At 44.8% G+C, this 13,980-nt stretch overlaps 1 protein-coding gene across 1 annotated transcript; it reads right to left on the bottom strand.

Annotated features, from left to right (window-relative positions):
- Window positions 1-3,552: 3,552 nt before the first annotated feature.
- LOC113588422 (G1/S-specific cyclin-D1-like) lies at window positions 3,553-10,579 on the bottom strand. Its single transcript, XM_027027591.2, has 5 exons — window positions 10,163-10,579; window positions 8,407-8,622; window positions 8,013-8,172; window positions 6,774-6,922; window positions 3,553-5,822 (listed from the first exon to the last, which is right to left on the bottom strand). The coding sequence occupies exons 1-5, from the start codon at window positions 10,340-10,342 to the stop codon at window positions 5,670-5,672; spliced, it is 858 nt and encodes a 285-aa protein (XP_026883392.1). The 5' UTR covers window positions 10,343-10,579; the 3' UTR covers window positions 3,553-5,669.
- Between the last annotated feature and the right edge of the window lie 3,401 nt (window positions 10,580-13,980).

Raw genomic sequence — 13,980 nt, 5'->3', positions numbered from 1 at the left:
ACTCTAAAAAACGCTGTTAGTCCCTAACACTAACCCGACCGAGAACACACACATGAACAGCGCATAAACTGGGAGACAAACAGAAAAAAACAAATGAGGACACACCAACCAACAATCTTCCAAAAAAAATAATAAATCCAAAACATTTTTTTTGTAACTCGGAAAAAGAACAGACAAGCTAAATGGACTAGAATGAATGAGGAAAGGACATTTTATATAGATTCTCTCCACAAAAATATCACAGGGTCTGTACCAATAATTTAATTTTAGATGATCATTGTCATATAGATAATTGCAATTAATAATTTTTCCTTAAAAAAAAAAAAATTTCCTTTTAAAGAACAAGGCAATTGCTTATTAGCAATTTTCTAAGCTGGAAATACTCAGTACCTCCCATCTGAAGACAGACACTATTTAAATAAATAACCAAATAAACTCAGACCTTTTGTGACCCGGCAGTTCTAGACACTTTGAGAGACCAGGGTATCCTGTCTGCCCAGTGGTAGACCTGGAGCAGGAACACAAGTGTACAAAACGGCTATTCATATTGGCTGTTTGGCATCCCTCTCCAGTTTGTTGTGATAGCCCCTTCCCCTTTCATTCGGTTTTAACCAATAAGAAAAGTCTGAAGTCAGCAGTTGCTATAACGACACTGCCAAACCGTACCTCCGATAGTGTTAGCCAGCCATCAAGTTTGACACAAATGTGCATTTGTTCCTACACGATAACAAACTTGCTTTCAGTCTAGCACTAGAAACAACTCATGACTGGCCAACTACAGCTACCTTTGAGTGAGCTTTGTTTTGCAGCCAGTGCTCGGTTAGCTAGTTGTCTCTGGTTCGTGTTTTATCAGTTTAATGGGCTTGGTAATTAAATGTTTTAAGATGCCCCTTTCTTCATTAATGTTGATTGAAATACATTGGGTCCTGGATTTTTGAGTGCAGTCATTCTGTGTCCGTCTACAATGCAAAATGAAGTTCCTCCTCACCATCTTCCAGCTGTAGGAAATGTTGCTAGCTAAATAGCCAATTGTCTATTTAAAGTACTTGCCCATTTAAATTGCCCATTTAAAGTATGATGTCAGAAGTACCTAAACATAGTCACTATTGTTGGATCTAATAAACCTCTAGCTAGTTAGCTAACCTAGCTAGCTAATAAGTCTATGAATTAATAAATAAATTATTGAGCAAATGAACACCCAAAAATAAACAAAATTGAGCACTGGTTTATCAGAAGATTAAGATCTGTAGTGAACAGGTCTGGTCTGACCTTGTTCTTGAGTGATTGGGTGAAGAAAGTTCAAGTCTATTGGCTGTCAAAATCAGAAGAAGGAGCTCATTATCTTACTATAAACCATTAGCAGGAGCTCATTATCTTACTATAAACCATTAGCAGGAGCTCATTATCTTACTATAAACCATTAGCAGGAGCTCATTATCTTACTATAAACCATTAGCAGGAGCTCATTATCTTACTATAAACCATTAGCAGGAGCTCATTATCTTACTATAAACCATTAGCAGGAGCTCATTATCTTACTATAAACCATTAGCAGGAGCTCATTATCTTACTACAAAGCGACGCTTTCAACGTCATTGGAGGGACACTAAAGCGGCGTAAAAAACGCCATTTTAGAGCACATAAAGCTGCATTTTTTTTTACAGCATTTTAATTTGACATATAAAATCCATAAATTACAGCATTTTTGATGGTTTTTGCAGAATACTTTATGACATAGTGAACAATAATGAGATATTTTGTGGCATAAAACCGATCAAAACCCCACTTTTTTGCCGATTCACAAATAAAATGCGTTTAGTTTAAGGACAATTTTGAGAACTTTGGCTTCCCGTAGTTTGGAGACCAAATACACTCGTCTGACTGTGAAACATCTTGTATTGCGTTTTCCCCGGTCGCCGATAAGTCAGGTAGCGTGGAAAGCACAACAACTACTTCAAGGTACCCGACTAAAAGACAGCTAGTCGTATAGTGTGAATAGTTCTATATCGTCCTACTGTATCAGCATTCACTCATAACATGGTATATGGGATTCAACGCAAGTTAACTGAATGCACTCCATGTATATCTGCACATATTTAACACATAATGCATGTAAATGAACTTTGATCGTTTAAGTTTTTATATGTTTTTTTGGGGGGGGGGGGGGTGTAAAAATGAAGGTGTTTTCTGTGGCTTTACTAAAGTCTGAAACCTGAGGTAACGTGAGAAAACAGGCACGCATGCGCACACATGCACACACACACACCTGAGAGCTTTTGTTGGTGTGGCTGTTGGCCACTGGCCTGAGAAACGGATTACATTTTCTCTACAGTCCCAAATGAAACAGAAGATCAAAAACATTCCATGCGTGACACACTACTGAAGGAATTCTCTCTCTCTCTCTCTCTCTCTCTCTCTCTCTCTCTCTCTCTCTCTCTCACACACACACACATTACCACAGGTCATTATTACAGTACCACAAACAGAATTAAACACATTAAAACATGGAAAACAATTATAATTAAAATATATAATGATTATTGATGTCGGTTTTATGTTCTCAGTAAGATGAATGAGAATCTAAGCGGTGCAGGAGAATGCAAGCATAACAGACATGACATCACAAAGACATGACAAGCACGACCAAAGATGACTTACAGACTCAGCGGTCAACGCCCACAGACAGCCTACATGGCCTTCCTATCCAGAGTGACAATATCGTACTGTGTACATTTAAAGAATAATAAGTCCAAGATTGGAGACCAATCAAGGGTGTCTGATGTGCTGAGGGATTGATTGTATGTTTTTTGAAGAGGTGGGTGTTTAAAGACAGGGAGAATTTGGGACCAACAGCTAAATTACAGATAAACCTTCCAAACAGAGTCTATTAGAGTTAAATACAAAGATTTGCAATGTTATTGTTTAAACCTTCCAATTAATTGTGATATCAAGTATTTCCTGGACAAAACTGATGGTTTATATTGTGCCTCATGACAGCAGAGATGCGCCGTGTTTCTCAACACATTTCTGACCTGGTAGTCACGGACCGCTCCTCCCCCATAAGTCACGTGGTACGGCCCACCGTTTGCAGGGGGATCCACAAATGTACTGTGTCTCTGTTTGTAACCACGCCCCCCGGGATGGCACACACATGTAGAGGGGTCAATGCTAATGTCTTGTGTGTCTATTTAAAGCCCTGCCCCCGTGTGCTCCCTTGGTTGGTCATTGTCGCTACCTGTGTCTCTTTGTGAGTCGTTAATGTAAACAGTAGCTGTAGCACGTAACGTCTGTGTTAGTTCCCAACGTGTTGTAGTTAAGGGAATATCGTTAGTGTTGAATGTTTAATAATGTTCACCCGTGTAGTTGTGTGAGTGCCACTTGTGTTGTTTAATGTTAAGAAATGTCTTACATGAACGAGGAAGTCTGTGCGTCCTGCCCCGCCCTGCGGCACTCAGCGTTGAGTCCCAGACCACAGAAAAACCCTCCCACCTGTGAGAACCGATGAACCACTGACACCAAGCCAAGCCGTGAGGCCAAAAGAAGGAAACGGGATTGGACACGGAGGATTTTCCTTTATTGTGCAGGAATCACACGACGGATGAGCCTCTGCTGATTAGGAAGGCAGCACAGGGGAACACCAGAGACATCCACAATCAGGCCAGAAATCACCTGAAGAGAATTCCTCCAAACATCCAGCACAGGTGCACAGACGTGTGTAAACTTCCACGTGACAGTGGGGCAGAGGTACAAGTGTGATAATTCAGCAGTGCCCCTTAGAAACCGACCACAGGGTGCAGTCCGAGCAGGACAGAACACACCTGACTGCCAGAGTCTCACAACAACACTTCTCCTCAGTCTGAATGAACATAGACTATCTTCTAAATGCATGAGGTATAGCACAAACACACAATCCTATTTTTGCCTCTTTCCTTTTTTTGGAATAGCTTGGATTTCACATGATGTAAAAAAAAAATCACATAAAATACATGGGAAAATAACTGTCAACAACACCATAACTTTCTATGAGAAAATGCCTCCTACTACATGGCAGTATGCTGACACTGTAGTCATGACATTCATAAAATAGCAGCAAACACTTTGAAAAAAAGGAACAAAAAAGCTTTTTTTTTTCCACATAAAAGTCTTGGCTGGGAAAACCTCCATAGCAGCTTCATGTTAAAGAGAGTTCAAACTGACTGATCAGATCCCTCAGCCTCCACCTGCTGCGGCACACGACTCTCCACCTCTGACCCACCGGTCAAACCTGGGAGGTCACGGCAGACTATCTGCATGTCTTCTGCTGATGCTGTGATCATTGGCTGGGGCAGGGTTTGTTTTTTGTTATTGTTGTTGTTTTAACCAATCAAGCGCCCTCTTTGATTTTCTTCTATAGCAAAACATGGACCGAATGCGTCAGCAAATCAGGTCAAATTCAAGATTGTGCAAAATCGTTTACATTTTACAACTGAGGACAATAACAATTTAATCCTGATTTTCCAAAGCACACCCATTTAAAAAAATACATTTTTAATTATACAAAGTCTAACTATTCCATTATAAAATATTAGCTCCTACTGTCCAAACCAGCTGAGTAATTGATTCTTTAATCCAACACTACAGATGACGAGATTGTTAGTAAAAGGTTTAAATAATAGTTCAAACTAAGCTTTTTATCATTCCTCACACTGGCCTTGAGAAGATCATATTTTGCAATAAATAGCCTTTGAGCCCTAATAGATCTCTTATATTCTACTGTGGCAAATGTTTAAGATGATTCGAACAACAGAAAAAAGTCACAAAATGAAAGAAAAGTACATCATAAAATCTTCAGCGCATGATGACCATGTCATTGAAAATAAAGGGAACTAAAAAGCTACAAACCTTGAAACACTGAACAAGTGAAAGGATCCGCGCTGCGAGCGCTCGTCTGGCAACACTCTCAAACCAGTCCAGTTTCTTCCGTGAACATTTTCTACTGAGTTTTCCTCTGAAAGTGCTTTACGATGGAATGATTACAGAACCAAGAACGGAGGAAACGAATCCGCACACGCTTTACACGTCCGTGGGGAGGACAGCTGAGAGGACTCTCAGCGCCCTCCACAGCAAGCGCGCGTCAGACTCGGCTAAGAAATGTTCCTGACGGGCGCTAAAAGGTTCAGTACTCCAGAGAGACGCAGCATTAGTCAGCAGACAGATATCCGCTTCTACCCTAATGGATATTTTTTAAAATGTAGACAAAATAAAACTATTTTAAAGTGTCTAAAGGCCAATAAGCACATATTACAGCAAACCTGGGAAATGAGACGTTATATGGGAGTTTATACGTGTAGGGGGCAGAAATCTGGCTGTCTGTGAATCCAAGCCACACACTTCTCTACCTTAAAGAGACCTAAAAGAGCAAACACAGAGCACAGTGAATACATGAAACCAGTTCTGTTGCTCTCTGTATGACTAGCGGTGAGTCTTTTGAAGGGGGATGGGGGTAACTGGTTTTGATGGTGACACCCCCCGGAGGTCTTGAGTCAGAGAGAGGCAGGAGAGGGAACAAGCCAGGACAGCACTGGTCTCTTACTCAGCCCCGCCCACCATGCGGCCGGAACAGGTGTGCAGTCCTCGTGTAGCTCCGCCCACCTCTTCTAATCATGTGCTGGAGAAGGAAGAGAAGTCACTCAGATGTTCACGTCTCTCACGTCAGTCGGGGTAGAGGACAGGTCCACCTCCTTCTCCAGACCCTTGGTCTCCGTGGATACAGTCTGGTGAGCCTGTCGCAGGCTGGCCTCCAACAGGGCCTCAATCTGGTCCTGGCAGGCTCTTAAACAGTCCTACAGGGGGCGACAGAGAGCCATTCGTTGAAACTCCCTTCAGGTAGATGGGATTCTCAACACCACACCGGCCAAATGCCTTCCAATAGCATAAACGAGCTTCAAAAGGGCCTTTCATCAGTACCGCCAAGCTACACTACAATATTATTTCACTATTTAGACTTTCATGGGACTTTCAACAGGACAGTTGGGGTAAAAAAAAATAGGGCTCGATTTCCAGACATGGGCTAAATCTACATTTTCATTTACAGCAATTGGCAGAAGTTTTTATTCAGAGCGACTGACACATTTCAGTATGGCATTACATTATGCTACCTTTAGAACCTAAATCTAGTCTTGAACTAAACTGCAGTGCTGAGGGTGAAGTCTAGACTGTGGCCAGATCTGTTTCTGGGAACCTGGGCCAGACTGAGCCCGACCCAGCTGAGACTGCAGCCCTCTGGCCAGGCTGTGCAGGATAAGGCCCCAGTGCCGCAACTCTCATTACCAGCCGAAGCCGAGGGAAACCTGAACCACAGCACAGAGCTCACGGCGAATTCCTCCACGGAGATGAAGCGGCTCGGGATTCCCACACTTCTGCGCGTGGGTCTTAAGAGTCCAGACAATCTGAGCTACAGCCATTGGCCAGCGTGTTAATGCATAGGAAAACACGTCACCCAGAAAGCCTGTCATTAGCTAGCAGCAGGTCCAAGCACTACTCAGCTAGGATCAGCCATAAGAATGTTATAAGCAGGTTATAAGCTGGTTCTCGAGGTCTCCACCAGCATTATCCTCTGTTGACTATGACTCACAGCACTGCTCAAACTGCTCTGCCGTGATCCAGCTAGGATCAGCCATAAGAATGTTATAAGCAGGTTATAAGCTGGTTCTCGAGGTCTCCACCAGCGTTCTCCTCTGTGGCAGCCCTGCACCATCTCTCTGCCCTGCCCCCGCCCCCGCTGGCCTGCTTACCGGGTCACTGTGGATGACTTTGGCCAGGTAGTCCGTAATGGTGTGCGGGGAGACCCTGCCGTCCAGAGCCTTCATGTGCAGACCCTGCATGGCCGCAGCCACACAACTGCTAGCGATCATGGAGGGAGGGTGAGCGATGAACTTCACATCTGAGGCAGAAAGAGAGATCACAGTCTCACTTATGTCTCACTAGTGTCTCGCTAATTCTCACAAATTATCCCATGATCGTTATCTTACAAAGAGCCTGAAATTAAGAAGAGTAGGAGGCTTTAAGCGTATCGCAAAAGAGTAGAAAGATGTGTGTCTCACACACACACACACGCACACACACACATACATACATATTATAACCATAAAGCTACAGTCAGTAGAGGGAGCTACCGGGTGAATTATGGAGGAACTCCGCTACTCCCTCGTCCTCTCTTACATTAATTACAGCCAAAACCCTCCAGTGGAGCTCTTACTGAAGGCCCATAGGACATAGTAAACCTACCCGCCATACCAGACATCCTGACACCCTGACACACACACACACAAACACACACACACACACACACACACAAACACATGTTTTAAACTCCTCAGTGCATCAGAAGTGAGTGTCTGTGAGGGGGGGGACACATGTCCTAGGATTAACATGGATTAACATGACATTCACATTCTGTAAGTCTAGAAAGACTCATTCACCACTGCTTGTGATTCACACTGGTGCAGACCCAGATCTCAATCACTTTAACCCCTCCAGGTCTGCAAAACCATGCAGCCCATCCAGGGGAGAAGCACAGGAGACATGATGGTAACCTCTGAAATCACTCTGAGCAAAACTCCAGCTGCTCACAGCACCCAAGCATCCATTTTGCTGGCCTACAAAAGGGGATTATGGGGCTGGTGGTCAGTGCATCACTGTGGAAGCAGTAGGTACACAAGCACACACTGAATACTTTATAAAGCTTTATAAACACTGGACAACTGCAATGAGCCATTTCTGCTCAATGCATATATACACTCCACAAAGTTACAAGGAACAGATCCAAATCTAAAAAAAACCACACACACACACACACACACACACAAGTTCCTACAAACACTGCAAATGAAAACAAATGCTTTATCATTCAGTAAACAAATGTCACAAATGTTTTATTCACTGATTCAGAGATGACAAACGACACCCCTCTGGATAGAGACCACCGACCCAGCCAATGAACTCCACAGGGCAAACGGCGGAAGTGCGTGTACCTGTTGCACAGAGAGCGACGAAGGTTTGCGCGTGCTTGCGCAGGGTGTGCTTGGCATCCTCGTGAACGGGTAGTTTGAATAGGAAGTATTCGATGAAGTCGTGCGGCGTGACAGACGCCAGGTCCCATTTCAGCTTGTTCAGAACGAGCAGCTCCATGCTCTACAACGGAGAAACAGACGTTACCGTTCCTGTCCGCTAGAGGGCGATCGCGTCCCGCCGGGCCACAGTTTAACGCCTCCTTAATACTACTGCGACCTTATTAAGTTATACAGTTGAATGTGGTTCTAATAAAGATAATAATAATACATAAAAACATCTTTTCAGCAGAAAAACAATCATCAAAAAGATTAGGCTGTATGGTACATCCATGCAGCAGGGCTAAACTTTTGTTACCAGCAGTTCGTCCGGTCGGACGGAATTATCCGTGTATATGCACAACTTCTCAGCGCTTAGCGGAACTGTCTCCTTCATTTTGGACGCCAAAAACATACACGCAGCTCCCAATAGCTGTAATCGAGTCTTCTTCATCCGTTCAATTGATAAAAATCTGTCCAAGTAATTGATTGCCAAGGGAAAGACGTCTTCTTCGCATTTCTGCTCCTCGCAAACCTGTCGTGACAAGGACATTTGGATCAAACAACCAGGCTAAAGGAGACGTGAAAACAGTGTGGATAAGTTACACACAGCGTTTATAACCACACTCATATAGGCTACACACTGCGTTTATAACCACACTCATATAGGCTACACACTGCGTTTATAACCACACTCATATAGGCTACACACTGCGTTTATAACCACACTCATATTGGCTACACACTGCGTTTATAACCACACTCATATAGGCTACACACAGCGTTTATAACCACACTCATATAGGCTACACACTGCGTTTATAACCACACTCATATAGGCTACACACTGCGTTTATAACCACACTCATATAGGCTACACACAGCGTTTATAACCACACTCATATAGGCTACACATTGCGTTTATAACCACACTCATATAGGCTACACACAGCGTTTATAACCACACTCATATAGGCTACACACTGCGTTTATAACCACACTCATATAGGCTACACACTGCGTTTATAACCACACTCATATAGGCTACACACAGCGTTTATAACCACACTCATATAGGCTACACATTGCGTTTATAACCACACTCATATAGGCTACACACAGCGTTTATAACCACACTCATATAGGCTACACACAGCGTTTATAACCACACTCATATAGGCTACACACAGCGTTTATAACCACACTCATCAAGCCTCTCAGGTCTGTCCTACACAAAGGTAACGACAATCACATGGTAGGAAGACTGTGAAGACATCGTCATGCTTAAAAAAAATATTTAAAATTAGTCAGGAACCGCGGCGATGTAACACTTTTTATGATAATTTTGCAAACGCATTCTACATCAAAATGCTAATCACAATTCCTGTCTGTAAGAATGAAAAAATAACCAAAGTAACTAAATAAACGGACATACACGACACGCGCACTCTCGCGCACAGCCCGTTTTCTTTCCTCTTCATCGTTTGCAGCTTTGCACGCATAATGCAGAGCTTTAATTCTCTAAAGCGTTGTTAAATGTTAATAGCTTACGTCTTATAGGTACATTTATGTGTCGTATTTATTAAAGTACTGTATTTGTGTGGATCGCCGCGTCCAGGACAGCGTCACATAATAAAGACATTTCCATGGTCACATTATCAGTTCTATGGTTTGTCCCTTTAAAACTTCCTTCGGGAGTTTATGATGCTTTTTCCAGCAAATTAGCTGCTTTCTAAGCAAGCTAAGATGGCGCACTGGCACACGACAGACTGCAGACGTGTACGTGGATGTCAATGTTCTGCAATAATTTTATTGTGTCTTCTGAACACTTTAAACACGCACATGGCACGCAGACGACCTAAACAGCAGCGCGGTTCAGCTCGGGGCAGCGTTCAGCGCAGGTTGGCACGTTGCAGTGACTCACCACAAACCTCACCGCTGTCCTACCTAACCATTAACAATACGCGCCGTTTGATGCATTATGCGCCAAACATTGAAAAAAAGAAACCGTACGCCGGCGTCTTGGGTCGCGAGAGCTGTCAAGAGACCATAAACTCCCGCAGAAGTACACGAACCTCGAGGAGCCAGGTGGCCACGACTCTTCTCATATACGGCGCGACCTCGTTTTGCACGCATTTGAAGTAGTTGGTGGAAGGCAGGTAGTTGTCCTCCGTGCTCAGCAGCGTCTGCAGCGCCCTGTCGCTCAGCAGGTGCGGGTCCTGGTAGGCTCTCTTGCACTGCGGCTGGTCCTCCATCCTGCGTCGGGCTGTGGGCTGCTGCGAGTCCCGCGGATGCTGGCTGGTACTGTCGGCCCCGCTCGAGCTCGCGCCCCTCAATAAGGCCCCGGGACTGTGACGTTCCTGTTGTTAAGAGATCAAAGGCGTGGGCGAGCACGAGGGAGACAGGGGCCCAAGCAGGGAGGGCAAAGTTTTTTCTTTTTTTTTTTTTCTTCTCTTTAATAAAGAGCTCGCCATTCCGCACGAGAGCAGTCCTTCCCACAGCAGCTAGGTCGGAACTAGGCGGGCTTAACCGCGTGGGCAGAGGGTCCTATAGGTGAATGCTGCACGAGGGGACGTATCTTAGAGTTCCTTCAATGAGAACAACCAAAACCTTCCGGAAGGAGGTTGCGTACATTTCTGTTAGCAATGATGGTTTCTCTCCACAAACTTACACTATTTATAGCATGTGTGAATTCTAAAACAATACAACGTGGAGAGCAGTCTTGCAAATCTTCTTGAAACGGATACATAATTATTAGGAAAAGTAATATTCTGCAGTTATGCTAGCCTACAGCAGGGAGGAGGGCCATGCAGACCCACACCAGGAGGGTTATTCCTGCAGAACTAGGAGCTGCCAGTTTTGTAGGCTGGGAAGCAAAATCCATTTCATTAGGGAGTTCTGGAGAGTGCGCCGCTCCACAACCTCACGCCTGGATCTATACAGTCACACGAAGCCTGTGTGTTACACTCACACGAAGCCTGTGTGTTACAGTCACATAAAGCCTTTCTTACACTCACATGAAGCCATGTTCTATACTGGAGAGTCAAAGGTAAAATCTGTGCATCTCAGCTGAAATATGAGCATCAGTTTATTGCAGTGTGTCCTTTAACAGAGATCAGGGGTTAGTGTTGCATGGGGGGGGGGGGGGGGGGGGAGGGGTTAATCCCACGTGCACCCTTATAGACAGAAAAAAGCAGTCATCAGTACTTCCTGGTTCACTCACTCCAACATGAATGAGCAACAGCGGAGGTATGTGTGTTTGTGTGCTAAGACTGGCCCAACCCTGTGGATCAGAGAGAGGGGAGAGATAGAGAGAGAGAGAGAGAGAGAGAGAGAGAGAGGTGTGGGAACAGTCTTTCTCATGATTCTTTTGAACACTCGTATTGAGCCACACACGTGGGGTGAAGGCATTCAGGAGGGCGTTATAACCAGAGCTCTCACACTGGCCAACCTAGCCATGCCGAGCCACAACTGGTGCTACTGTGATTTCACAGCTATAATAATGTTTGTAATGTCTCTGTGTACGGCGATGCACTCACCTGACAGCTAGGGTGCTAAATAGCTCCCTCATGCGTGTTCGGCACCCTGTGGCACATCTGCCCTCTAAGTGTTTGTTTCATCTGTGTTTGTAGCATTTTGACAACTTTCAGGTTAGGGCTGTTAAAACAACATTTTTGAATCAAGTTACTCAGACAAACTTCAGTCAGTGATCTGTTCAACTGGGTCTTGTAGGTTTGTCATTTATTTGTCATTTAATGTGACGTCTTATTCTTATGTCAGCATCATCACGTTAACTTTTGGTTTTGTTGTTTTTTGATGCCACAGGGTGTGTTTGCATTCACGCGTGTCAGCTTGCTACATTAAAAGACATTTATTACACAGCGTCCCTGTTATATTTTAGTTAAAGCAGGAATTCTCATCTCCAGTTCTGGAGTTCCAGTCCTACACACCCGATTACCACACAAAGGGCCTGATCAATGGCAGATGATGGGCTGGATTGGGCTGGATTGGGATGGATTAGGCAAGGTTGTCCTGGACCGAGCTGGATTGGGCTGGATCAGGTGTTTTGGGCCAGGGATGCCCTGAAACTCTAGCACAGTGACTCCTCAGGACTGGAGGTGAACGCCCTCTGTGTTGGAGGATACCAGTAGTTTGTCAGGGGGCTTCATGGTAGCAGCTTTTTAAGTGTTTGACCTGGTTGTGTTCAGAGGCTCCTACTGTCCCTCCTGGCAACCCCTGACCCCGGACATGAAATAAATTCCATCCCTAAGCACAGTCTGAACCTTGGTAACCTTATAAATCAAGCACATAATGGAAACTCAATTACACAGGGCACGGTAAAGCCCCATGTAACAGAAATCAAAGATAAATGTCTGTTTCTCTCTTTGTCTTTTGACCACAGTGGTGTGACCCCTTGGGTTGTAAATCAACAATTACTCAAAGTGATTCCAGGCCAAGAGGTCTGATTCAAAGCAAAAATGTGAGTTGTTCTCACAGCTCATGTGTCACCGGATACAAATGAAAAGTGATATTTCTGAAGAACAGGATTAATATAGCTAATGAAAGCACACATGCTCCTGTTCTCTTTGCAGAGGGGATGCTGGAATGGGTTTGTGTACATGCTGTGCTCCACCTTTACACAATACTTGATTTTAAACCAATCAAAATGGCAGGCATAACCCTTTCTCTAGTACAAGGACAAATATTGCTATAGGTGTTTATGTTTGATGTGTGTTCGGGGTTAACCAGTGAGCTGTTACACCTTCAACACTCATTGAGTCCTGTTCATTCCTGCCTGTGTGGAATCTCACATTCCCAGTGTGTTTCTCCAACTCCGCCTCTCTCCTCTCTCCGCATTCCGCATCTCCTGTGATTGACCCGGAGTCTGTATTATTCCAGAGCATTACAATCTACCAGTCGAGCGCCAAGAACGCAATCCCGCCACATGCTGTTGGCAGCGCTAAGCAGCCGGGGGAGGTTTCCCACAGTCACTCACGCGACGCTTCCCATCCGAAGTGCGGCGGCGTTTAATCCCCCCAACTGCCCCCCCCCCCCCCTTCACAGGCAGGCTCGGCAGAAACACGGGGTGCGGGATCGGCAGGCTGGGGCCCGGTGACTGCAAGATCTGGGGGGAGGGGTGTGGGAGAAAACACCACAGTGGAATCTGCTGTAGTGAAAGACAGGATCTTCACTTTTAGACAGAACTTTGGCAGATTCTTCGCCACCTAAGTCATTTTCTGCCAGCGGCACAATGCAGAAACTTTATGATATAATTAGCATTTTAGTTTGACAGGAGCAACTCAGAGGTGTTTAAGCGTAAAAGAAAAATAAAACAACCCAGAAGTTCACATATAGTGATGTGTGTATGCGTGACTTCTCTCAGCTCTGGTAAGACCAGCAGTATGCTACAAACCTACCAGGAAATGCACACTGTTAAAGGCACCACAGAAAAGTGCAGGGTTGAAAAGATGCAAGTGATTTTGTTTGAGTATGTGTGCGTATGATTCTGTGTGGACATTACGCAGACAAGACAGTCACACAAAGGCAAGCGTCTCCTCTTAGCTGAGGGGTTCTGGGAGAACGACCGTCCACTTCTCTGAAGTGCAAAACACGGGTGACATTATCTGAAAGCCTCCAAAAAGAGAAGAGAAGAAAACCTGAAAAGGTTCCCCACTGACACAAACTATTCTGCACTTGGGGCAGAGGTGCCCTGGATCCTGAAACGGTGGCAATTGTCCCGTGATCTGCGGAAGAGAAGGGAGGGCGTCTGAGGTCGTGGGGGATGGCTTGGGGTTTGAGGCTCGGCCTGGGAACGAGGCAAGGCCAGGGGTGTAAATGAGGGGAGAAGCCCTAGACAACAGCTACCTCACCCTGACCAGCATGCGGACCAGGA

This window comes from Electrophorus electricus, chromosome 12 (genome assembly GCF_013358815.1).
Source record: "Electrophorus electricus isolate fEleEle1 chromosome 12, fEleEle1.pri, whole genome shotgun sequence".
Lineage (NCBI taxonomy): Eukaryota > Metazoa > Chordata > Actinopteri > Gymnotiformes > Gymnotidae > Electrophorus > Electrophorus electricus.
This window is presented reverse-complemented; position numbering and strand designations above follow the sequence as displayed.

What these genes read in the sequence shown, in the direction of transcription:
- LOC113588422 (XM_027027591.2), bottom strand. Translation starts at nt 10,342, where the DNA reads ATGGAGGACCAGCCGCAGTGCAAGAGAGCCTACCAGGACCCGCACCTG. An exon ending in CGTCGCTCTCTGTGCAACAG is followed by an intron (nt 6,923 to 8,012) that starts GTACACGCACTT and finishes TTTCTGCCTCAG; the next exon opens with ATGTGAAGTTCATCGCTCAC. An exon ending in AAGTCATCCACAGTGACCCG is followed by an intron (nt 5,823 to 6,773) that starts GTAAGCAGGCCA and finishes CGCCCCCTGTAG; the next exon opens with GACTGTTTAAGAGCCTGCCA.